General features: G+C 37.4%; 1 protein-coding gene across 7 annotated transcripts in view; it reads left to right on the top strand.

Annotated features, from left to right (window-relative positions):
• The window catches only part of DPP8 (dipeptidyl peptidase 8), a 73,131-nt gene that overhangs the window by 40,324 nt on the left and 6,237 nt on the right, over nt 1-26,570 (top strand). For 6 of the 7 annotated variants that reach the window (XM_032418127.1, XM_032418128.1, XM_032418126.1 and 3 more), the window contains 13 exons: nt 1,985-2,113; nt 2,683-2,744; nt 5,103-5,203; nt 5,893-6,070; nt 6,919-7,078; nt 10,824-10,903; nt 13,708-13,860; nt 14,603-14,738; nt 16,027-16,172; nt 21,257-21,403; nt 22,692-22,844; nt 24,174-24,316; nt 25,399-25,510. In XM_032418127.1, coding sequence (XP_032274018.1) covers nt 1,985-2,113; nt 2,683-2,744; nt 5,103-5,203; nt 5,893-6,070; nt 6,919-7,078; nt 10,824-10,903; nt 13,708-13,860; nt 14,603-14,738; nt 16,027-16,172; nt 21,257-21,403; nt 22,692-22,844; nt 24,174-24,316; nt 25,399-25,510 — 1,700 coding nt within the window. The remainder of the gene's footprint in view (nt 1-1,984; nt 2,114-2,682; nt 2,745-5,102; nt 5,204-5,892; nt 6,071-6,918; nt 7,079-10,823; nt 10,904-13,707; nt 13,861-14,602; nt 14,739-16,026; nt 16,173-21,256; nt 21,404-22,691; nt 22,845-24,173; nt 24,317-25,398; nt 25,511-26,570) is intronic. The other variant, XM_032418129.1, reaches the window with a different exon arrangement.

The raw sequence follows: 26,570 nt of genomic DNA, 5'->3' as shown, positions 1-26,570 counted from the left end.
AACAAAAAACTCAGGGTGCCTGGGTGGCTCAGTCATTAAGCGTCTGCCTCAGGTCGTGATCCCAGGGTCCTGGGATCGAGCCCCGCATCAGGCTCCCTGCTCAGTGGGAAGCCTGCTTCTCCCTCTCCCATTCCCCCCTGCTGTGTTCCCTCTCGCTTGTGTCTCTCTGTCAAATAAATAAATAAAATCTTAAAAAAAAAAAAAAAACAAATTTCATGAAGCAATACTTACCTTTATGTGTAATGCACTCTGATATTGTATATATTTTGTTCGTTGTATATTTTAAATGCTTGTTATTACCCATTAGTAGATTTCATGATGCAGTAATGGATTGCAGCTACCATTTTTGTTTTTTTAAGTAAGCTCTTTGCCCAATGTGGGGCTTGAATTCACAACCCCGAGATCAAGAGTTGCTCGCTTTACTGACTGAGTGCCCCAGCAGCTCGTATTTTGAACATTTCTCTAAGGGACCATGAAAAATACTTATTTTTAAGCCACGTCTTAGATTTGGACATTCAATTTTAAGATGTAAAATGTTTTGCCATAACTGTGTTTGTTAGAACAAGATTTTGACGTGAATTAGAGAAACCATTAAAAGAAAACTGGACTCTATTTAAATAGCATTTATTTTCAGGGTGTCTGGGTGGCGCAGTTGGTTGGGTGTCCAGCTCTTTATTTTGGCTCAGGTCGTGGTCTCAGGGTCCTGGGGTGGAGCCCCACATCGGGCTCTGTGTTCAGCACAGAGTCTGCTTGCGGCTCTCTCCCCCTCTCCTTCTGCCTGTCCCCCCTGCTCTCTCTCTTTCTCTCAAATAAATAAATAAAATCTTTTTTTAAAAATAACATTTATTTTGTTATAGGAAATATTATAAATATAATTAATTCGTTTTTCTTTTTTTTTTTTTTTAAAGATTTTATTTATTTATTTGAGAGAGAGAGAATGAGAGACAGAGAGCATGAGAGGGAGGAGGGTCAGAGGGAGAAGCAGACTCCCTGCTGAGCAGGGAGCCCGATGAGGGACTCGATCCCGGGACTCCAGGATCATGACCTGAGCCTAAGGCAGTCGCTTAACCAACTGAGCCACCCAGGCGCCCGAGTAATTCGTTTTTCAACAAGGAATGCATTTAAGGTATACCTGGACTGAAGTCCTTCATAAGTGTGTTTCCCCTGTTTTAAATATATGTAGGTACAGGGGTACCTGGCTGACTTAGTCAGTAGAGCATATGACTCTTTTTTTTTTTAAGATTTTATTTATTTATTTGACAGAGAGATGGACAGAAGAGCACAAGCAGAGGGAGTGGCAGAGGGAGAGGGAGAAGCAGGCTCTGCACTGAGCAGGGAGCCCGATGCGGGACTCGATCCCGGGACTCCAGGATCATGACCTGAGCCAAAGGCAGACGCTTAACCATCTGAGCCACCCAGGCGCCCAGCATATGACTCTTGATCACTGGGTCATGAGTTCAAGCCCCATGTTGGGCATGGAGCCTACTTAAATTTTAAATATATACACATATATATGTATATGTACATAATTATCTCCAGGTTTTGCCTTCCTTTAACCAGCAAAAGTGGTTTAGTAGTAACTCACCTTTCTTTTTTTTGTTTTTTTTGTTTTTAAAGATTTTTATTTATTTATTTGACAGAGAGAGACACAGCGAGAGAGGGAACACAAGCAGGGGGAGTGGGAGAGGGAGAGCAGACTCCCTGCTGAGCAGGGAGCCCGATGCGGGGCTCAATCCCAGGACCCCGGGATCATGACCTGAGACGAAGGCAGACGCTTAACGACTGAGCCATCCAGGCGCCCCAGTAACTCACCTTTCTAGTGCAAAGACTAGTGATACTTTCATACACTATACAAAAGGCAGCGTATTTTATACATAAATTATTTTTCACTGTGGGAAATATAGTACTAGAGGGAATGGTCAGTTATGATTACTCTCTGGAATAATTCTTCTAAATTTTCAATATTTAAATTCCTTTTTAAAAGCTCCCAGTGGCAGCAAAATTCTGAGAATTTTATATGAAGAAAATGATGAATCTGAGGTGGAAATTATTCATGTTACATCCCCTATGTTGGAAACAAGGAGGGCAGATTCATTCCGTTATCCTAAAACAGGTACTATATTCCATTGACATTTATATTTACTCATTTCTGCTTTCCAAACAAGATTCTCTCTGCAATCATCCAGAGGTATGGTCAGCATTAGTCATTTACAGCCTTAGTAAAGGTAGGTTATTCATTAAGTATCACTGAAGTAGATTTCTTAATTATAGGGTGATCTTATTTAATTCTTTTCAAAGGTTGGGAAGTACACAAAGCTGGTTACTTCAAGGAATGAAAAAAGAGGAGTTTTTGCTAGGAAATAAAGATTTTTAAGGGATTATGTTCTTAATAAGTCACTAATTTTTTTTTCTATTTTGCTGTTAACATTTCAATTACAAAATGACACAGAATTTCTTTTATTTATTTCATATTGACTCTTGATGTTTTTCAGTCTCTCTTTTTTTTTTTTTTGATACTAATGTTGAGAGTTATGAATTTGAGTTGGAGTTCTGAGATTCTTATACAGTAAAGCCCTGACTCTACAATATTCCTGACTTAACTAAAGTATAAAGGGGATTGATCTAGCAAAATTAGTTTGAATAATTTTGATTATTCATTACTGTTCATGTCTCTTTCTAAAGGCACAGCAAATCCAAAAGTCACCTTTAAGATGTCAGAAATAATGATTGATGCTGAAGGAAGGGTAAGTATAAAATGTTGAGTTGACTTTTTATGTCACTTAACTAGTCAGTCTAGTAGATATCTTAGGTATTCTTTTTATTTTTTTATTTTATTTTATTTTTAAAGATTTTATTTATTTGACAGAGAGAGACACAGTGAGAGAGGGAACACAAACAGGGGGAGTGGGAGAGGGAGAAGTAGGCTTCCTGCGGAGCAGGGAGCCTGATGCGGGGCTCGATCCCAGGACCCTGGGATCATGACCTGAGCCGAAGGCAGACACTTAATGACTGAGCCACCCAGGCGCCCCTAGATATACTTTTTAATTTTTTGAACTCATTTAACTTGCTGAGATCTGTGGACCATGCTTTGGAAACTTTTTGCTGGTTCCCAAGACAAGAATATAGGGATATGCATATTTACCACTCCTTTCCAAAAGTTTTTCCTCTTTGCCATTGTTAATTCTTCAGATCAATATTTTAAAAATAGCAGTCATTGACTAGTGACTTACCTTCTGTGTTGGATGTCCCACATTTCTCTTGTATTGCTGCTTTCCATTTGGATAGTCGAATGCTTATAAGCTGACTGCATACAAGATTAATTAAAAAATAGTCTTCTTGGGGCACCTGGGTGGCTCAGTCGGTTAAGCATCTGACTCTTGATCTCGTATCAAGACTTGGTATCAGGGCAGTGAGTCAAGCCCTACATTGAGCTCCATGCTGGGTGTGGAGCCTACTTAAAAAACAATAACAAAACAAAACAAAACAAAAACCCAGTCTTCTCTGATAGACTTTTTTTTAAAAGCTTTATTGAGATATAATTCACATACAATACAGTTCACTCTTTTAAAGTTTTAGAATGGCTTTTAGTATATTAACAGAATTATGCAACCATTACCACAATTTTAGAACATTTTCATCACCCCACAAGAAACCCCACATCCCTTAATCATCACCCTCCAACCTTCATATGTCCCTTGGCACTGGGCAGCCATTGATCTACTTTCTGTCTGTAGATTTGCCTATTCTGGGCACTTCATATAAATGGAATCATACAGTATCTAGTCTGGTTTCTTTTATTTAGCATCATGTCTTCAAGCTCCATCTGTATTGCACCATGTATCAGCACTATTTTGCCTTTTTTTTTTTTTTTTTTAAGTAATCTCTACACCCAACATGGGGCTCGAACTCACAACCCTGAGATAAAGAGTCACATGCTCTTCCGACTGAGCCAGCCAAGCGCCCCAGCACTTTCTTGCTTTTTATCACCCAGTAATATTCCATTGTGTGGCTATACCACATTTTATTTACCCACGTATCAGTTACAATTAGGGTGTTCCACCTTTTGGCTGTTATGAATAATGCAACCATGAATCTGTGTGTATGTTTTCACTTCTCTTGATAGATACCAAGAAGTAGAATTGTTCAGTCATATGATAGCTCCATGTTTAACCTTTTGAGGAACTACCAGACTGTTTGCCCAAAATGGTTACACTATTTTACATTCCCATTGTGTGAGGTTTCCAGTCTCCACATCCTCATCAACCCTTCTATTGTTTGTCTTATTTATTATAGCCATCCTAGTAAGTTTGAAGTTGTATCTCATTGTGATTTTGACTTAAATTTTCCTGATGGCTAATGACGTTGAGCATCTTTTCATGTGCTTATTGGCCATTGGTAGATCTTCGTTGGAGAATTATCTATTCAGATCCTTTGCCTTTTTTTAAAAAACTTCCTTTTTTGGGTGCCTGGGTGGCTCAGTTGGTTAAGCGTCTGCCTTCGGCTCAGGTCATGATCTCAGGGTCACGGGATCGAGCCCCATGTCAGGCTCCCTGCTCAGCGGGGAGTCTGCTTCTCCCCCTCCCTCTGCCTCTGCTCCTCCCCGCACTCATGCTCTCTCTCAAATAAATAAAATCTTTAAAAATAAATAAACAGACAAACTTTTTTGTGTTGGCTAGATTTTTAAAGGAAAAAGGTTTGCTTACTTAGGGCCATTTCACTAATATATTACACAAATCATATTTTAGGCTAAAATATAGGGAACTAGGGATTATTATTTTTCTTTGATAACTAGAGTCTAAATAAAGTGATTAAAACCTGTTTTTACAAGTTATTAGCAAGGGCTCTGTTAGTATATATAAACTCATGGTAAAAGACTTAGACTGTGCTAATTCTTGTGCTTAGAACTTTTTTAGGCATGAAGAGCACACCAGTGTAGGTAACCCATAACTTACTTCTGGTTTTGCTGTATCTCTCATGCCTTTTTAAATACCTAAGTCTGAAAAAATGTCATGCTGTTAAAGATGATGATTTAGGTAGACTAGTAAACTAGTTACTGATTTAAATCTTCTGTAACTCGATTCCTTTTTTTTCTTTTTTAATAGATTATCGATGTCATAGATAAGGAACTAATTCAACCTTTTGAGATTCTGTTTGAAGGAGTTGAATATATTGCCAGAGCTGGATGGACTCCAGAGGGAAAATAGTGCGTATGTTAAATTGTCACTTCTTTATAGGTAATTTAGAATCCAGAACTTTAGAAATGTTTATGTTACTAGGCTTGCCCTTCAGTTGGAGATGCCTTCACATGCAAATTGCAGAGTAGTTATTTCTGCACAGAGAACTTTTCCTGAGCTAAGTGGGCTTGTGGATTCGTAATCCTTTAAGTATAGGGGCATATTGCATTTTCATTCTGTCTGTTACATGGCCAGTCATGGTTTCAGTGTTTATTTGTGGTTAAATTGTATGACTTTAGGGCTCACATATAAGAATGTCTGTATTTTTTTATTATATAATTTAAGCAAAACTTTTCGTAGAGTTTTGTGAAGGTGATTACATATAGTTCCTAAGGTAGACAACAGGAGTTTCACAAGGCCGCCAATTGTTGACACTAAGGGGAAAAAACAATTTCATAGGTCATTTGTGGTTTTAGGAGTTTAAAGAAAACCACTTTTAAAAAAAACTCTACTCAAGCCTAACTTTAAAAAATAAGTATAGAATAAGCTAATACTTTTAATTAGCCATTTGTAAGTGATAATTTAACATCTACTAAAGCAATTCTTTAATTGTGATTACAGAAATAACAGATGGGTACTAGAGGAGAGAGCAGGGGAATATTCATTTTCTGAGAGATGGCTTTATTTTTGGTGCTTTTTTGTTTGTTTGTTTAAATAGTGCTTGGTCCATTCTACTAGATCGCTCCCAAACTCGCCTACAGATAGTGTTGATCTCACCTGAATTATTTATCCCAGTAGAAGATGATGCCATGGAAAGACAGAGACTCATCGAGTTGGTGCCTGACTCCGTGACACCACTAATTATCTATGAAGAAACAACAGACATCTGGATAAATGTATGTATGCTTTCCTGTACTTGGTTATATATTTTCTCAGAATGCTAAAGCAAGTGAAGTTTTATAGCAAACTATCCAAACTAATTTTTAAATTCAGAGTAACCAGGAACGTTATTTGCTTAGTTTGAACATTTCAAATTGGAATGTTTGTAGATAGAAAGTAGATGTCATTGACATGACAAGGAGATAATGTTATCTCCTTGGTTGCAAATTTGCCCTTGTTCCTGGACACATCATGTATTGAAAAACAGCCTCATCAGTGCCTCTTAGGAGGACCTCAGTAGAAGTCTAGAAAAGACTTTCTCTTTTAAGTTGGCAAACTATACCAAAATTTACCAGTTGGGATTGAGTTTTTCATTTTCCAATTTAGTGGAAAAAACTTAAACAAGATACAAAATAAATAAAGCCAGATCACTCCCTGGCTGAGTACAGGTTTTATATGATTCACCCTTCAACTGTTACAATATTTCTCTTTAGAAAAGAAAAGTAGTAAGATTTTGGATAAGAATAAGTAGTAAGATTCTGTAATAAGATTTGTATCATTAAACCTCATGCCATGTTTCAAAGGATTATAGAGATGAGTAAGAAAAAGCTTTTGGTCGTATTTTTCTTTTTTCACCATTTGGGAACATTTATTTCTCAATGGATGAAGTCTATGACTAAAGTGAGATAAATCTGAAAGGACCAGACAAAGTCTATATTGTAAATACACAGTACCCCCTAGCACTGACAGTTATTTATGTTTCAGAATGTATTTATCAAGTAATTCTTCTTTCTCTAACTTAATTGAATTGTTTATGTAGTATTTTCATTAATGTGTATAGTAAATTAAGCTATTCATTTTACAGATCCATGACATCTTTCATGTTTTTCCCCAAAGTCATGAAGATGAAATTGAATTTATTTTTGCCTCTGAATGCAAAACAGGTTTCCGTCATTTATACAAAATCACATCCATTTTAAAGGAGAGCAAATATAAACGATCCAGTGGTGGGCTGCCTGCCCCAAGTAAGAAATCCTTTTTTATTTAGAAAATATATATATATATATGTTGGGGGCAGAAAGTGGGAGGGGCAAGGTAATATAATGTCTCTTTTGTATACTTTATATACTTTATAAGCATCAGTACTTGCTTCATTAAACTTAATACGTAAGTTAAGCTAAAATATAAATACATATGTGAAATCACAGGACAAAGTTCTTGATGGATATGTAAGAAACTATTAATAGTGAGTAATCTCTGGGAATGGAATTACTTGTTTTTGCTTTCTACTTTTGCCTTGACTGTAATTTTTAATTTGTTTAAAGTGAGCCCAAGTCATATTTAGATTTAAAAAGCTGTTTTTAAAATGTTATTTGGTTATTAGATATTTTTACATCCTAGTTTTGTTTTGTTTTTTTACATATTATGGTTTTTTTTTTAAGATCATGTATTTATGAGAGAGAGCACCAGTGTGAGGGAGAGAGCACGAGTCAGGGGGAGGAGCAGAGGGAGAGGGAGAAGCAGACTCCCCGTTGAGCAGGGAGCTCAACGTGGGGCTCCATCCCAGGACCCTGAGATCATGACCTGAGCAGAAATCAAGAGTTGGCTACATAACTGACTGAGCCACCCAGGCGCCCCTCCTATTTTTTTTGGTTTAATACTGTCTGCATCTACACTGAAGTTAATATGGTTATAGCTCTTCAGATTGATATAATTATGCTGTCCAAAGTGAAATTAAATATTGTGTCAGCTGGAATTAATTTCTCTCTAAAAAGTGATGGTTTTCCTTCTGGGAAATGTAATACAGAATGGACATGTAAGCCTGGAAAAAGGGAAACGGTGTATCCAGTAGTTCTCCTGTTTTTGTTTTTGTTTTTTTATTTGAGTTCTAGTTTTCTGCTTTAATAATATAGAGTTTGTTTTAGAATGGTAGGCACTTTATGATAATGTTATATGCTTAAATGCCATTTGTGACATAACAGACTCAACAGCCATTTTTTAAATTGTGGCAAAATATACACAAAATCTACCATTTTAACTATTTCAGTGTACTGTTTAGTCGCATTAAGTATGTTTCTATTGTTATGCAACCATTAACTACCATCTACCTCCAGAACTTCTTTCATCTTCCAAAACTGAAGCTATGCAGTAAATAATACCCAGTTTAGCTTATTGCTCCCTCCCCTCAACTGCTGACAACTACTTTGTCTCTCTGATTTTGACTACTCTAGATACTTCATATGCCCTTTTATGTCTAACTTACTTCACTTTGAATAATGTCCTCAAGTTTTATCCACGTCATAGCATATGTGAGAATGTCTTTCATTTTTAAGGCTGAATAAATTCAACTGTGTGTATAGACCACATTGTGTCTTCTATTCATCTGTCTACAGACACTTGGGTTCCTTCCATGTTTTGGCTGTTGTGACTAATACTGCTATGAACATGGGTGTACAGATACCTGTTTTGAGACCCTGCTTTCAGTTCTTTTGGGTGTATACCCAGAAGTGAAATTACTGGATCATATGGCAATTCTATTTTTAATATTTTGAGGAACCACCATACTCTTTTCTGTAGCAGCTGCACTATTTTATATTCCCATTAGCAGTGCGCAAGGGCTCTAGTTCATCAACATCTTTGTCAACACTTGTTATTTTCCATGTGGTTTGTTTATTTGTATGTTTGTTTGGATATAGCCATCCTAGTGAAGTGGTATGAAGTGGTATGCCATTGTGCCTTTGATTTGCATTTCCCTAATGACTAGTAACATTGTACATCTTTTCATGTGTTATTATCCATTTGTATATCTTCTTTGGAGAAGTGTCTGTCTGAATGCTTTGCCAACTTTTCAAGTGGGTTGCATGTTTTTCTCAACAAGGCCTTTTAAATATCATTCTTATTTGGGAAACATGAGCTACATCTTAGGACTAACAAAATAAATACTGCCTATGACTCTGTTCCTTTACTTAGCCTAATTTTTTTAAGGCAGACTGGATCTTGTATATCCAAGATGAAGAATTTCTTCCTTGAGAGCCTTAGTGTGAAATTGCCCTTACCAGCTCCTCTGTTGTTCATAAATTAAATCCACTTACGAAATTACAGAAATTTTACTACACAGGCTGTGGGGAGGGGTTGGGGGAGAGGGAGAAGCAGGCTCCACATTGAGCAGGGAATCCAGTGCAGGACTCAATCCCAGGACCCTGGCATCATGACCTGAGCAGACACTTAACCAACTGAGCCACCTAGGCGCCCTCCAGAAATTTTAGTGATGAAGAATGGTCAAGGAGCTGTGAATAATAATTAATTAACTAAAACAATGTTTGGGGAACAGTAATAAAATGTTGGTAACTTAAAATTATAAACTCCTGTTGAAGAGTGTAGGCAGTTAACATTCATCCCTGAAGCCTAGCCTCTTTGTTCCCTCTCAGTGTCTCTTTCTGGACCCCTCAGTTTATCTACCTCTTCTTTCCCTTCCCCTCCTTTCTTCTTAGACTTTCTCCAAATTTTCCTTTTTCCGTGATATCTACTTTATCTTCCTCCTCCCTCTTCTTCCTCAAGTGGCTATAATGTGAAACAATTAGTACTTGTTATATATATATTAAATAGTATTTATTTCCTGGACATAAAATTTAAAGTACTAAGTTGAATTTTTGTGTCTTAAGAAAAAATAAATCAACTTTTTCAACCTTACAGAGACCCTAGTTAAAACCCTGTACCATCGTATAATCCGTCCCCAGCTGTCTCTTCCCACAGTGCTACTAGGCAAAGAGAAATGGTTTCCATTTTTTAACCTCCTCCTTCGGCCACTGGCCACCAAGAGTTTTCTTTACCCAGATAGAATCTCATAAAGACAAATGGGGCATGTTGGCATTTACTGTGGTAATACCCAGTTTATTTTTTGGCAGATGAAGAACAATTGTATAAAAATTCTTCTTTTGTGGCTTTTTAAATAGTTTGTTGCATTTCTAGAGGAAATGCCTTGTCAACCCATTACACTTCTAGGTCTTAGGAATACAATTGCTTTTGAGTTCTTTTCTGGCTTTGCCATCAGAATCTATTTTGCTGTTTTTACTTGATTTTACATGGATCCTTCCACCATTATTCCATTGTATTGTGAAGACTCATAACTTGGAATTTTTTTAACTATAGACTTTTTTAAAAGTAAGGTGAAATTCACATAACATTAAATTAACCACTTTAAAATGAACATTTTAAACATTTTTTTTTTTTTAAAGATTTATTTATTTATGGGTGGGGAGGGACAGAGGGAGATGGAGAGAGAGAATCTCAAGCAGACTCCCCACTGAGGAGAGCCTGTCTCGGGGCTCAGTCTCACAACCCTGAGATCATGACCTGAGCTGAAATCAAGAGTCGGACGCTTAACCGACTGAGCCATCCAGGCGCCCCTTGAACAAACATTTTAAAATGAATAGTGGCAGGGCACCTGGCTGGCTTAGTTGGTGGAGCATATGATTCTTGATCTCAGGGTCTTGAGTTCAAGCCTCACATTGGGTGTAGAGATTACTTTTTTTAAAAAAAAAATTAAATTAAAACATTAAGAAAAATAAGATAAACAGTGGCATTTAGTACATTCACAGTGTTGTGCAGTCAGCACCCATGCCTAGTTTCAAAACATTTTCATTACCCCAGATATAACTTAAATTATTTAATGTGCTTTTGGAAAAAAGAGGTTTAGAGTAATGTTCTTCATTGTTTCATTTGCTTATAGTCTGATACAGAGTGCTGAATGATAACTATGTTTATCTTTAGGTGATTTCAAATGTCCTGTCAAAGAAGAAATAGCAATTACCAGTGGTGAATGGGAAGTTCTTGGCCGGCATGGATCTAATGTATGCTCTTTTATTCTACTGATATGTTTGGTCAACATTTGCTATGTTTATGCAGTACAAAAAAACTGTAGTACAACTTTATATGACCCCAGTGTTTTGACAGTATTAAGTTAGGGCCTACAAGAACTCAAGTTTTAGAAAGGAAGAATCTTAGTTTAAATTATAAATCACCCGTTTTATAGCCCTGGTATTAGATGTGTTCTGGTTACTTAAGTTCATCATTTTCAAGTATAGTGTTGCTGCTTAATAAGAAAAAGGCTGGTCCATATTTTCTGAGTCTGCAAAAGTTGTGAGTTGGGATATTGTTTGAAAATTATTTTTATATCTCTTATAGACTGCTCATGTCATTTCTACATTTGAACTTGCATTTACTACTTCTGAGATAGTGATTCTCTTTCACTTACCTGTTTATCTTATCTCACAAATTTAAAGTTTTATCCACCACCTTCAAAGAGTGGTGGACATATATACAGAGTGTAGGTTGATATGGAAAAGGGGGGAAATCCACCCTCTTTCCTCTTAGCATGTGGCCTTCTGTAGCAATTCAGTGAATTTGAATTTTTTTTTTCTTTTGCCTTTCATAGTATCTTGTGTTTCTTTGAACTTTCAGTTAGGTGGTCAGTTTCCTGAGAGCTCTAAGAACCCCATCTTTTATGTGTTGTGATACATTCAGTTAAGTTGATGTATGCTACCAGGATTTAGGGAAGGCCTTTGATTTCCTTAAATTGATTTGGAGATTTATTAAAGGATTAGGTGTACTGGCTGCATAGAAGTCACTTACAGTCCCCAAGGTGGTTAAGGAGAGAAAGTGAAGATCCGGGTGTCAGGTTTGGTTTTGTTGGTAAAAACTTTAGAATATCGTAGGTAACCGTTAGTCTAATTTCCACTGAGCGTCTCACATGGCCTTCTAGTTATATATATCCAAATATATTTTTTCTGTTTAGGGACCTTGGATGTTATTGTCATTTGAGAAGAATCTTACTGTGCAATTCCAAGTTCTGATAACAAAAAATTACACTATTATAAAGTTCCTGCTTGTGTAATGGTTGGATAATACTGATGGAACCCACAGAATTGTATTTACGCAGATCTGAATCTTATTTCAGCAACCTAAATGTCTGTTACTTGCAGTTATGTGCATCAATTTTCTTTCTTTATGTCATGCTTACTTATGTAATGTGTTTGTGCCTCTCTTTCTTACTCTTTCATATCCCTCTATCCTGGCCTTATTTTTTTAAAGTTACCTTTTCCTTCTCTGCTTTTGTCAGTGACCTTGTTCCCACCCAAAGATTTTTAATGGCAATAATTGGGTAAAGCTTTGAGACATTTTTTTTTAAGATTTTTTATTTATTTATTTGACAGAGAGAGACACAGCGAGAGAGAGAACACAAGCAGGGGGAGTGGGAGAGGGAGAAGCAGGCTGCCCGCCGAGCAGGGAGCCGATGCTGGGCTCGATCCCAGGATTTTGGAATCATGACCCGAGCTGAAGGCAGACGCCCAATGACTGAGCCACCCAGGTGCCCTGAGCTTTGAGACTTTTAAGCCCATGTGCTCCTCACTATTGGGGAGTGGTTCTCAAAGTATAGTCCTTGGACCAGCTGTACAGCCTAAGCGTCACCTGGGAACATTTTAGAAATGTAAATTATTGGGCCCACCCCAGACCTTCTGAATCAGAAATTCTGGTGGCAGAACCCAGCAATCTGTTTAACAAACCGCTCAAGGTGATTCTGATACTTCTGTTTAATAAAGTAGTTACACGAAACAAAAGAACCTTTAAATCAGGGGTGAGAAATTAACCAGTTATTTCTTCAGTTTTGAAAGGCCTTACTCCCAGCTGCTAGGTCAAGAGCAGAACCTATCCTAACCTTTTGCGCAGATTAACACATACCTGTGAAACTTCATGAATGTTTGTTCTGGCATTTCCTCTCACTTGTATCCTTTCTGTATATGTCATGTGGGCCTACTTAATCTCAGTCGTGTTTATTTCTGTACCTGTGTATGCTAAAAAATATTTAATAATGAAGAAACAGCTTCCTGGAGAAAATGTGGCATTTAAAAATACTTGCTTTTGAAAATGAATCTGTGTTTTCTTTGCTGTGCAAAAAAATTTGAATTTCATTAAACACTGAATAGGCTGGTAAAAGATTTTTTTAAAGGGACAATAAAAGCCATTTATTTAGACTCCTACTGTAATTTGTGAAGAATATTAAATTAATTCAGCTGTGAGTTTACTTACAGTTTTTTGAGTTCTGAATGAAGACTTAAAAGATTTTACCCATACTTATTTATAAACTATACCAGTATTGAAACTGTAATTGAGTTCAGTTATTTCCCAACCCAGTAGATAAAATACTTTTGCAAGTTTGTACAAAAGACCAAAAAAGTACTGCCTAAGATAATACTGCACTGAGAAATACACTGGATTCTAAAATTAGACTCTTTTAAGTGTGCGTGAATGGTTGACCTCAGCTGCAATATAGGTATGTTTTTTCCCTGTAAAATGTTGTCGTTATAATGAAATAATTCTTGCATTTTAAGAAAAGCCCACGTTTCAGTCATATAGGAAACTAATAATAGCATGCAATTCAAGTGTCCTTTTTACTTGTGGACAAGATCTATTCTTAGGTAAAAGTCATAAGCAAAACCAACTCAGGTTTATTAACATTGGTGGCAAAATGTTTTAAGAGGCACAAGTCAAAGGGTGCCTCAAATGATTCTAATTAAAATTGGGAATTGTTTGTTGAATTACTAGCCTGGCCAAGGACCTGCTAGCACTGATTTTCCTATTGTTGTTTTTTTGACAGATCCAGGTTGATGAAGTCAGGAAGCTGGTATATTTTGAAGGCACCAAGGACTCTCCTTTGGAACATCACCTATACGTGGTCAGTTACGTAAACCCTGGAGAGGTGACAAGGCTGACCGACCGTGGCTATTCCCACTCTTGCTGCATCAGCCAGGTATTAGTCCCTGTTGGAAAAGAGTTTCATATCATATAAAAGACCTTCTGCTGTAATACTCCTTTAGAGTAATGTGAAAATCAGTGAAATTGGCCTGCTGAAATCTGATTCTCTGAGAAAAAACTTTAAAAAGTCTACTCTTTTTTTTTTTTTTTTTTAAAGATTTTATCTATTTATTTGAGAGAGAGAACCAAAGAGTACACACAAGCAGGGGGGAGTGGGCAGAGAGAGAGTGAGAAGCAGGCTCTTGGCTGAGCAGGAAGCCCAATGCGATACGGGGCTTGATATGGGGCTTTGATTCAGGACTCAATGCAGGACTCGATCCCAGGACCCTGAGATCATGACCTGAGCCAAAGGCAGACGCTTAACCAACTGAGCCACTCAGGCTCCCCTAAAAAGTCTACTCTTTTTTTTTTTTTTAAAGATTTTATTTATTTGAGAGAGCGCGCATGCATGAGCAGCGGGGAGGGTCAGAGGCAGAGGGAGAAGCAGATTCCCCACCGAGCAGGGAGACCTACGCGGGGCTCCATCCCAGGACCCTGGGACCATGACCTGAGCCGAAGGCAGACGCTTAACCGACTGAGCCGCGCAGGCGCCCTAAAAAGTCTACTCTTAACTTCAGCCTTGTATATGGACGTCAGTGATCAGACTCTCAACCATACTCCTGCTCTAGCACCAGCGCAGATGTAGCACCTTTTTTACTTTTCCACAGGGAAAAAGTAATTGTTTCTCCTTTCTCTAGCATTGTGACTTCTTTATAAGTAAGTATAGTAACCAGAAGAATCCACACTGTGTGTCCCTTTACAAGCTTTCAAGTCCTGAAGATGACCCAACTTGCAAAACAAAGGAATTTTGGGCCACCATTTTGGATTCAGCAGGTACTCATTTCCCTGAACCTGATTTTAAGTAGGATTAGTACATAAGTGCACTAAATCTGTTTCATAGATCCACATTTCTCATCTCTCACCACCACTTGTCCCCGAGCTGCTGAGTTCCTTATTAATCCCACCCTTCCTATTCTATCAATCACCAGATAAGATGGGTTACCTCCCATTCCAGGCAGGAGCAGGTCTGGAAGGCCTTTTTGAAGTTTTTTAATTTAATTTAATTTTTTACTTAAGCAGTCTTTACACCCAATGTGGGGCTTAAACTCATGACCCCTAGCTCAAGAGTCGCATGCTCTTCCAACTGAGCCAGCCAGATGCCCCTGGAGGGCCTTTTTGAAAATAAGCATAAAATAGTCACAGTATCAGCTAAGAAATGATTTGTTCACATGTTTGGGTAATTTCTCAGATAAACAGATGAGGATAATGTACACAGAACTAGTAAGACTGAGCAGGGAAGCTGAAGCTTTAGGGAATAACCAGCTGATAGCTTTAACTTTTTAAAGCACTTACAGTGGTCATCTTAATAAAAGGTAGAACACTTGTTCTGTATGGGAGTGAAGAGCACTGTGAATTATCTATCTTTTAAATGCTTGATTTCTTAAACAAAAAAATGGAGTAATTTTATGTATCTTTAATCCACTTTCTCCCCAAATCCTTTTTTCTGTTAAGTATTTTCACTCATGAATAGCTGCTAAGGGGTTAAGAAATTAGTGCAAAACCACAGGGTATGTTCTAATGTCCACAAGTAGAATTTGTAATATGGTGATGATCTCTGCTTAGATTGTAACATTATCCAGTATACACAGACTTAGGGTAAGTCTGTATAGCTTTGGTAAACCAAAGACTGATCATGACTTTCATTTTTTCTGGGTCCTGGTTAGGCTTATTCTCTAGTGATCAGAAACAAATGTTTATTGAGCACCTGCTGTGAGCAAGTTAAATTGAGTTAAATTTGTGCTTCCAGTTTCTGATCAGGTATGTGCTTAACCATCATTAAGTTACACTGAACCAAGCACAAAATATTTGTATAGTTCTGCATCTGAATACCTCCTAGGCTCCAAGGATTATTCAGAATATTGTGTATCTACTTTTGAAATAATTAAATATATTCATTAGATTTTCTTTTTTAAAGATAAAGATTCTTGCTTATCACCTGAAAGGGGGATGGTCATTTATTTGTGGGGGGGGTTGTGGGTTTATGGTTTCTTTTCCTTGCTCTCAGATTGCAGAGCTCCCATAAGAACTTCTTTTATGTACTTTTTTTGTTATCTCCTCATAGGTCCTCTTCCTGACTACACCCCTCCAGAGATTTTCTCTTTTGAAAGTACTACTGGATTTACATTGTATGGGATGCTGTACAAACCTCATGATCTACAGCCTGGAAAGAAGTACCCCACTGTGCTGTTCATATATGGTGGTCCTCAGGTGGGCATATTTACTTATTTTAATTTTATTTTATTTTAATTCCAGTATAGTTAACATACAGTGTTATATTAGTTTAAGCAATTCTGTACATCACCCAGTACTCATCACAACAACTGCACTCCTTAATCCCCATCACTTATTTCACCCATCCCCCCACCCAACTCAGGTGGGCATATTTATATACATACGTGTGTGTGTGTGTGTGTGTGTGTATTTTTTAGGTGATTTGTTTTTTAAATGTCTAGTTGTTCAAGTTAAGATTTGAGCATTGTTGGGCCTCTGCTGTTCTTGACTCTGGCTTATGTTCTCATTCCTATTTAGAAGTTGAATTTTGTTACATGGCTAATTTAATAAATCAGTGTCAGTTTCTTAATTTACAGTAGGACTGAAACTGTCATAGCAATGGAATATTCATGTCAGTAGGTAAATATGTTGTCTTTTATGTAGAGAAGACACTTGTTTGGGAAATGAAATTAAATAGTTAACTGTCTTGGTAAATAAAAAGAGTTTTAATAGATACTTTCAGAAGCCGTGGTAGCCTAATGAATTCCCCCTTTTCATTCTAAGTCTATATCTCTGAAGCAGACTAGAATACTTTTATCATCTAGTTAAGGCAACTGCTATACTACTATTTAGCATTGTAAGAAGTTTACACCTGGATTTTCCTTTTTCTGGATTAAATATTAGCATGTGAATATTAAGTAAATCCTGTTGACTATCAGAGTAAAGTGTTGGGGTAGGGGCATTGGTTAATTGGCACTTTTTAAAAATGTTTATTGATTATCTTATTGTTGGGCCTTTGAAGAAATTAGAATATAATTATACCATTTTTATAATGTAGCTCTTGACTCCGCAGATATCCTTCATAATTATATCCAGTTATTCAGTATCTGGAAATGTATCTAGATGCTAAAACATCCAAAAAATAGGGACCCCTGGCTGGCTCAGTCAGTAGAGCACATGACTCTTGATCTCGGCTCAGGGTCATGAGTTCAAGCCCCACTTTGGGTGTAGAGCTTACTTTAAAAATAGAAAAAAAAAGAAAAAGACATCCAAAAAATAAAATAAAAGCAAAATAACTGCATAAGCCACAAAATCTCAGCAATGGCCATCATATATCAAGTTAAATCACTTTGCCATCGTTAAGTGTATTTTACAAACAAAACATGATTCACATTTGTATTATACTCATCTATACATAAATCATAAACAAAATTATAAACAGCTAAATTAGCCTTCTGTTAAAAACTTGAAGCAAATCTTTGTAAACTTTAAAAAAAAGTCTTGGGGCGCCTGGGTGGCTCAGTTGGTTAAAGTATCTGCTCTTGGTTTTGGCTCAGGTCGTGATCTCAGGTTTATGAGATCGAGCCCTACCCTGTGTCTGGCTCCCTGCTTAGCAGGGAGTCTGCTTCTCTCCCTCTGCTCATGTGCTCTCTCTCTCAAATAAATAAATCCTTTTAAAAATAAAGGATTAATACAAAGAAATGCAAGAGAGAAATTACAAGACACTCTCAGAAGTTTTACATATTTTGGTATATTATTTTGATCATAAGGCTAAGTAAGAAGGATGTTTCTCCTTTCCAGTGAAGAAATGATATATGAGATATGTGACAAACACACTATAAAGACTAACTGGTTATGTAGATCTTTAAGACTAGAGAACTCCTTTATATTACTCCTTATTACTAATTATGTTTAAAAAGCCACAGGGGGCACCTATGAAGTAGGTTAAGTGTCTGTCTTTGGCTTAGGTCGTGATACCAGGGTCCTGGGATCAAGCTCCACAACAGGCTTGCTGCTGGGCGGGGAGCCTGCTTCTCCCTCTCCTTCTGCACTTCCCCTGCTTGTGCTTGCTCTCTCTCTCTTTCAAATAAAAAATAATAAATAAATAAAAATAAATTTTTGATTAAATCTTATTATCAGTCCAAACTGTCCTTTCTTGGTGTATGTTCAGGTCAAAGTGGGAATCTTGATTGGCAACAGTGTTACAATTTGTAACATGAAGTGAATTACTTTGTCACTAACTGCAGCAATGTCTATAGTTGGACGAAAGTGAAATCCAAGAAAAGCAAGTATTTCTGATTAAAGTCATCTAGGCTTAGTTTTTTAAACTCTTTATTGATAACAGCTGTGTGTTTTAACAAATCCTTGTCATATTTCCTATGTGCTAGACACTTTTATAAATATAAATGTACAAGAAAGCAGGCTAAGTGATAGCAGGACACAGGTTTTGAAGAACTGATACTGAAGGAGACTTCTGAATTCTCAGTGCCAAAGGGCATTATGTTTAAGTACCTTCCTCCAGAAGTAGCAGGCCTCTGGCTGTGAGGGCACAAACACTGGCTCTTGGGGGAAATGTTCGTATCAGGCAGTTGAGGTCACTTTTGTGTGTGACAACAGTTGAGGCCATTTTTGTGTGTGACAACAGACAACAGTGAAGTGGTTTTTTCTTTTTTTTCTTTAAAGATTTATTTATTTATTTGAGAGAGAGAGTGAGTGCAAGCACATGGGGGTTGCAGGGCAGAGGGAGAGGGAGAGAGTCCGCAAACAGACTCCCTGCTGAGTGCAGAGCCAGACATGGGGCTTGGTCCCAGGACCCTGAGACCAGGACCCAAGCAGAAACCAAGAGTCGGACACCCAACTGACTGTGCCACCCAGCCACCCTGAAGTAGCTTTCTTTAAATACTCATTTTTGTGTTCTATGCCTAGTACTTCTTTTTTCAGCTCCCTCCTTTTTTGCTCCTCCTCCTAAGAGAGAAAGGGAAAACACTATTAACTATACTGCAATTAAAATAAATTGGGTGGCTCAGTCGTTAAGCATCTGCCTTCGGCTCAGGTCATGATCCCAGGGTCCTGGGATCGAGCCCTGCGTCAGGCTACCTGATAAGCGGGAGGCCTGCTCCTCCCTCTCCCACTTTCCCTGCTTGTGTTTCTTCTCTCGCTCTCTCTGTGTCAAATAAATAAATAAAATATTTTTAAAAATAAATAATAAGGTTTTTAAAAAGAAAGGGAAAACATCATTCTCCTATCTCCATTTTTCATTCATTCGTTCAGCAAATAGTCATTGAGTTCCCAGTATGTAACAGGTACTATTCTAGGCAGTGAGGATACCACAGCGAACAAATCAGACTAAGGTCCCCCCCTTATGGCGCTTAATGAGGAAAATAATAAATGACTAGACGTATAAATGATGTAACTTAATATAATGGATATGCTATGAATAATTATTGGGAAAGAGAATTGCAAAGAGACTAAAATGGGAGTTCTGTTAAGTTCAGGGAAGGTCTCTGAGGGTACGTAAGATGAGAAGGAGTGAGCCACCTTAAAGACCTGAGGGAAGAGCATTCCAGACAGAGGGAACAGTAAATGTCAAGGTCCTGGGGATTAGAATCAAGTTGGTATAGTTGATAATAAGGTTACAGTATAGTACACAAGTCGGGATTTGGTATGAGATGAGGTCAGAGAAAAAACCAATGGCCAGATAATACAAGGTCTTAAAAGGCAATGATAAGGATCTTAGAATAAGATCTAAACTCTTTACTATTGGAGGGAGCTAAGCTATAAAGTCTTATGTAATTTACATTTTAAAATCATCCCTCTGCTATTGTGCGAATAGACTGTAGGAGGACAAGAGTAGAAACAGGAAGACCAGTTTTGCAGTTGTTACAGAGGTGCTGAATATCCAGAAATTCAAAAGGAGAAGATTCTCTACACATGGCACACACACCCCAGTCTATCCTAATAAACGCTCAGTATGTATTTACTGTGTGAAGATGGTGTCGATTCTTATTTAAATGGCTGATTTGGTTTTCCTGTTGGTTTCAGCCAAAAAAAACTTTTCATTTTTAGGGGGCTTGGGTGGCTCAGTCTGTTAAGTGTCCCACTCTTGGTTTCAGCTCAGGTCGTGATCTCAGTTGTGAGATTGAGCCCTGCTTGTCAGATGGAGCCCTGCATAGATCTCCATGCTCATTGGGGAGTCTGCTTGGGATTCTCTTCTCCCTCTTCCTCTGCCCCTCAGCCCCCCACTCGCTCACATGCTCACTCTCTCTAAATAAATAAATCCTAAAAAAAACAAAACAAAACTTCTTTCATTTTTGACAGAACCTTTTTTGTCATTGTTTAATGTCTATCTTAGTGTCCACCAAACCCTGAACTTCTCTAAGTTTCTCTCTACTAATTAAAATCCTCTTTTGGGGGCACCTGGCTGGCTCAGTCAAAGAGCATGTAACTCTTGATCTCTGGGTCGTGAGTTCAAGCTCCATGTTGGATGTAGAGATTACTTAAATAAATAAAAAACTTTAAAAAAAATGAAGTCCTCTTTTCACTAGTTTATTTCTGTTGAGGCACTAAACCACATTTAATTCCTCAGTCATTTTGAAGTATGGTAGCATGATAAGTGATTTAAGAATTATCCTACCTTTTGCACTGATTTGTATAACAAGAAAAAGGAAGCTGGACTGGTCACAGTGTTTCATTAAAATACTAAATTTTTCTGCTGCTGGTCAGGGACAACCCCAGAAGAGACAGGTAGGGAAGAAAAATGATCTTATTTATTCTTGTCTCTGTAATTTGAATGATACAGTTCTTCAGAGTAGCAGTAATGATTTTAGTTACTTTTTCTATGGGGTAGGTTAAATCTCTTGTCTCATATGTAAAGAAGATCTTGGTTACAGTTTTAAAGTCTTTAGTTGCTCAGTAATTGCCCTGAACCTTGAGTGTGAAGTTAAAAAAAAAAGAAACCACATAAACAAGAGAAATTTAAGTTAATTTAAAAATAAGTCAGGGAGAGGGGGAAATAGGGAGTTGCTAATCACCAAGCACAAAGTCTCAATTATGCAAGATGAAAGGTTCTAGAGATCTGAAGAACACTGTCCTATAGTTAATGATACTGTAGTGTACATTTAAAATTTTGTTAAGAGGGTACATCTTGTGATAAGTGTTCTTGCCACAAGAAAATAAAATTTCATTTTAAAAGCGAAATAATACAAAAAATTCAAGCTTTCTATTTTTCACAGCATCCTGCCTCTTTTGCTTTTTTATGCTACCATATAATACATTTCACTGAAGTTGTATTTCTTCCTCAGGTGCAGTTGGTGAATAATCGGTTTAAAGGAGTCAAGTATTTCCGCTTGAATACCCTAGCCTCTCTGGGTTATGTGGTTGTAGTGATAGACAACAGGGGATCCTGTCACCGAGGGCTTAAATTTGAAGGCGCCTTTAAATACAAAATGGTGTGTGAGCATACAAACATTTTTCTTTTAAAGACATTTACATTTTCTGGTTCATTGTTTGGTGTGAAATCTCAGAGAGCAAGTTGGGGGAAGGGGCTGTGAGTGAGCAAGAGGGGGGGCAGAGAGAGTGAGAGAGAGAGAGTGAGAGAGAGAGAGAGTGTGTGTGTGTGTGTCTGTGTGTGTGTGTGTGTCTGTGTGTTATAGTTCAGGGGTGGGAGGGAAGATGCAACTTGGTATTCACTAGGCTAGCTCACATCTGCCTGTCTACCTGTATATAACTTTGGGGAGCTGAGATAGAACCACTTTTACACAGAAATACCTTTTCTTTCTATGATGTATATCCAGCTTAGCCAGAAAGCAGCACCATAGTTTTCAGCATCCTGTGCCCTATCAAGAGGAATAATTGAGATTTGTTCTGTCCTCTGTGAAGAGAGAAACCAACTGGTTAGTGCCTTCCTTGTGACAAGCCTCTTTCTCTCTACAGGAAGCTTTAAATGCTACCTTTTAGAGATGCCCCATGTCCTTTCTGCTGCTTTGGGAAATGATGAGAATCCGATGTTCCTTTTACACAGTAAGGCAGTTACTGTGTTTGCCAGTGTATTGGACATGCTGAGTAAGACATGGGATTTTCTCCCACAGCCAGTTCTTTGACCTTATGTTGTATTCTCATGTAAGTTTTTTTTGTTTTTATTTTTGTTTTTGGCTCAGTGAAGGAGATTGTGTGCACTGGCAGGCCTAGTAATACAGACAGGGTGGTGGTGGTAGAAATTAGGACTTAATAGGATTTAAAGAAATAGCATATGTTCAGTTCCTAGAAGTAGATGATGGGGAAATAGGAGAATAAGACCTCGGGAGTGATTCCTTCTGCTTTACTGCATTAAGTTTTAAAAAGAAGTAAAATTAGTCAACCACTTAAGGGGGCTAATTTTTTGTCTTTGGGTATAGGAAGGCTTGTTACAAGGAAGATGCTGACCTCTTAGCAGACAACAGAACAAATGGAAAGGGGAAATACCCATATAGCAAGGAACAGTTTGGGTCTCAGTAGGAAAGAACTTTGTGACTAAGGGGTAACTAAACTCTAGGACTGGCTAGCAACAGAAGCTATAGGCCCCTATCTCTAAATAGAGTTAAAAAAATTCTTTTCGGGCAACAGAATCTCAATTGATAATGAATTATTAAAAAATACTACAGGTATTTTTAGTGAAAACCATTTATCAGCTTTAAAAACACTCTGATAATGAGACTTCTATTCAGCAGAATCAGTGAAATGTTCTCCCTTTTTTGACAGGGTCAAATAGAAATTGACGATCAGGTGGAAGGACTCCAATATCTAGCTTCTCAATATGATTTCATTGACTTAGATCGTGTGGGCATCCATGGCTGGTCCTATGGAGGATACCTGTCCCTGATGGCATTAATGCAGAGGTCAGATATCTTCAGGGTATGTGGTTTCCTATTGTATTTCTTTTTGCAATAGGGGTAGAAGTTTCAATAAATTGAGGATATGAGAAAGTGCCTATTTTCTGAAGGTTTACAGAGTTGGCAATATTATGGAATGTTAGGATTTGTGTATCTAACAGTCATGTGAGATAATAGATGTATCTTGTCAACTTGTGATAGCCATGTGAGATATATATTTACATATCTATCTATCTGTATATTAAAAAACACTTGTTACCTTGATGACCAGTTGTTGGCTATTTATAGACACGCCAAAGATTATGGGAGATAGTCATGATTAGTAAAACACACGCGCACGCATTCGCGTATTGGATTGTAATTACTTATTTAATTGCTGGACTGCAAGCTCTGATGTCAGGGACTTGCGTGCCCTTCACATCACTGTATCCTCAGTAGCCAAGCACAATGCGTGGCACATAGTAGGTCTTAAGTAAATCCTTATTGAATGAATAACGTATTAAATATATAAATGATGGTTACAATTTTATAAACAACTTCCTAGAGAAATATGTTAGAAGGAAATAATAAAGATGCCAAAAGTTGTTAAGAGAATGGCAATTATGAAGTGTTTTTCTTTTTTACTATTTCAATAACGTGATTTTTTTCTTACAGTGAAAAATAATTTTATGAATGAAAATGATAGGGTTTTTGTTCTTGCATGTATATTCAGATAATCTTTATAATAACCACAAAATAAACTGAAAACTGCCATAATTTTCCCAGGCTTGCAGCTGTCAAGAAAGTAATTAGAATATTTAAGTATAAAACTGTGTGGGAACCTTAAAATGAGGAAAGTGTTTAGTGCTTAAATATATTTCATTCATTGTTAAAAATTCTGTACTGCCAGCAGAGGCTAAAAAAGAAAAAAGAAATGACTGCTTTTCCTATATAAAGCTGACACTTGTCACACTTTTTTTCCCCAGCAGCAGGAATGAGTTTACACTGAGGCGTTCACATGTTCTAGTTCAGTCTCCCCTTTTAACAAAGGGGCCCCAGTGTATATTTCAACTAGCCCAGGTTAAGGGTTTGATATGCAGCATGCCTGTGGAACATGAAGCTCACTGACTCACAAAGTATCAAATTCTTGACCTTGGCACTCCACTTTGATTTTCTGAGTTGCCTGAGACCACGTATGCCCCAGTTGTGGGGCTAAAGCCTAAGGATAATTTTATTTTATTTTATTTATTTATTTATTTATTTTTTTTTTTAGCCTAAGGATAATTTTAGCCTATAAATTTGCAGTTACACATTCTCATTGCTAGCCATTCTTTTTTGGACCACACTTGACTGTTACTGTTGTCTTCTGTAGGTTGCTATTGCTGGGGCCCCAGTCACTCTGTGGATCTTCTATGATACAGGTTACACAGAACGTTATATGGGCCACCCTGACCAGAACGAACAGGGCTATTACTTAGGATCTGTGGCCATGCAAGCAGAAAAGTTTCCCTCTGAGTAAGTTCAAGCTTTAAAATTCAGATTATAAATTTAAAATTGTAGTGTTAAAATTTGTCTTTAATAACAATGAAAACTACAAATACTGCAAAACCAACACTAATATTTTATTTTTTTTTTTTTTTTAAAGATTTTATTTATTTATTTGACAGAGAGAGACACAGTGAGAGAGGGAACACAAGCAGGGGGAGTGGGAGAGGGAGAAGCAGGCTTCCTGCAGAGCAGGGAGCCCGATGCGGGGCTCGATCCCAGGACCCCGGGATCATGACCTGAGCCAAAGACAGGTGCTCAACGACTGAGCCACCCAGGCACCCCAAGACTAATATTATATAGACTACTCAAATGGCATGGCTATTTCTCAAAGCTGAATTACAGGCCAGTTCATCTAACCTGGTTTTTTTTTTTACAAGTTATATTTGAAGCAATTACTGTCCTGAAAGAAGTGAAGTATATAACTGTTTCAAGGTGGAAAAAATTCTCTTTCTGCTTAAATATATTCTATAGACAATGTTTATGATTTTTCTTTCCCTAGGGACATGCTATGATTATTGATAGATGCTAAGATCATCATAAGAAATAGAACACATAATATTTCATTATATGTAGTGTCTGGTTACTATATTATAAATTTATTATTGAAAATGTTGAATTCTTGGGGCTCCTGGGTGGCTCAGTTGTTAGTCGTCTGCCTTCGGCTCAGGTCATGGTCCCGGAGTCCTGGGATTGAGCCCCGAGTCGGGCTCCCTGCTCAGTGGGAAGTCTGCTTCTCCCTCTCCCAGTCCCTCTGCTTATGCTCTCTCTCTCTCTCTCAAGTAAATAAAATGTTTAAAAAAATAAAAATAAAAAAACAGAAAATATTGAATTCTTATTTTAATATTACATTATAAGGAAGTTAACTATTATTAACTATATTACTATATAGTTATATTTGTTTTTATATAATTGTATATTATATAACTATATATAGTTGGATATATTACATAACTGTAATATTAACTAATAGTTAATTGTGATCAGAGGAGTTAAGTGGTTTTCCCAAGTACTCTATTTTGCCTAATCCTGTAATCTTTCCATTTCTCTAGACCAAATCGTTTACTACTTTTACATGGATTCTTGGATGAAAATGTCCATTTTGCACACACCAGTATATTACTGAGTTTTTTAGTGAGGGCTGGAAAGCCATATGATTTACAGGTGAGTTCTTCATTTTCTGATTGAAGTAAGTAGTGATTAGTGATTGATTACTTTGAAATATAATAACCTATGGAGTAAGGCTAAATTTTCAGCTGTGGCCACTCTCTGCTTAAAGGATCTAAAGTCATAGGCATAGTTAGTAGTGCCTCTAGTTGGGTAAAAATTAAGATTTTGTTGAAGTTGGGCTAAGAACTGGCCTATTGGATTATATAACTTATGTATCTGTAACTGCTTTCAGTTTGTAATCATGGAAAAGATGACAGGAGTCCATTCAGTATCCCCTTTGCTTTTCTTTACATGGTCTTTTAATTTTTATTTTATATTGACATTGGAATAGAAAGCCACAAGTTAACCACCTCTATTGCTCCATTACTCAAAAAAAGGTTTTAAAAGATAACCTGTTCGTTTCTTCCACCTTTGTACTTCTTTCACAGATTATGTACTCATAAGAAATGAAAAATATTACTTTTTCCTCTTTTATGTTTCAATTGACATTTACGTAGATAAACTATGAGCTATTTGTCTGTAGCAGCAGTTTTCAAGCATTTTGGTCTCAGGACCCCTAAGCACACCAAAGAGCTTTCATTTATGTGGGTTGTGTCTGTCAGTATTTCCATAAAAGATACTAAAACTAAGAAAATTTTTGTTTTGTTTTTTTTAAAGTTTATTTATTTAAGTAATCTCTACACCCATTGTGGAACTCGAACTCACGACCTGAGATCAAGAGCCACATGCTCTTCCAACTGAGCCAGCAAGGCACCCCCAAAACTAAGAAAAATTTAAAATATTTTTAAAAAAATAGTGATAGGGGCACCTGGGTGGCTCAGTCGTTGGGCGTCTGCCTTCGGCTCAGGTCGTGATCCCAGGGTCCTGGGATCAAGCCCCGCATCGGGCTCTCTGCTCTGCAGGAGGCCTGCTTCTCCCTCTCCCACTCCCCCTGCTTGTGTTCCCTCTCTCACTGTGTCTCTCTCTGTCAAATAAATAAATAAAATCTTTAAAAAATAAAATAAAATAAAATAAAAAATAGTGATAAACTATTACGTGTTAACACAAATCACAA

The sequence above is a fragment of the Phoca vitulina genome, unplaced genomic scaffold (genome assembly GCF_004348235.1).
Source record: "Phoca vitulina isolate PV1807 unplaced genomic scaffold, GSC_HSeal_1.0 scaffold20, whole genome shotgun sequence".
Taxonomy (NCBI): domain Eukaryota; kingdom Metazoa; phylum Chordata; class Mammalia; order Carnivora; family Phocidae; genus Phoca; species Phoca vitulina.
Note: the sequence above shows the minus strand (reverse complement) of the source record. Positions and strands in the feature narration are given on the sequence as shown.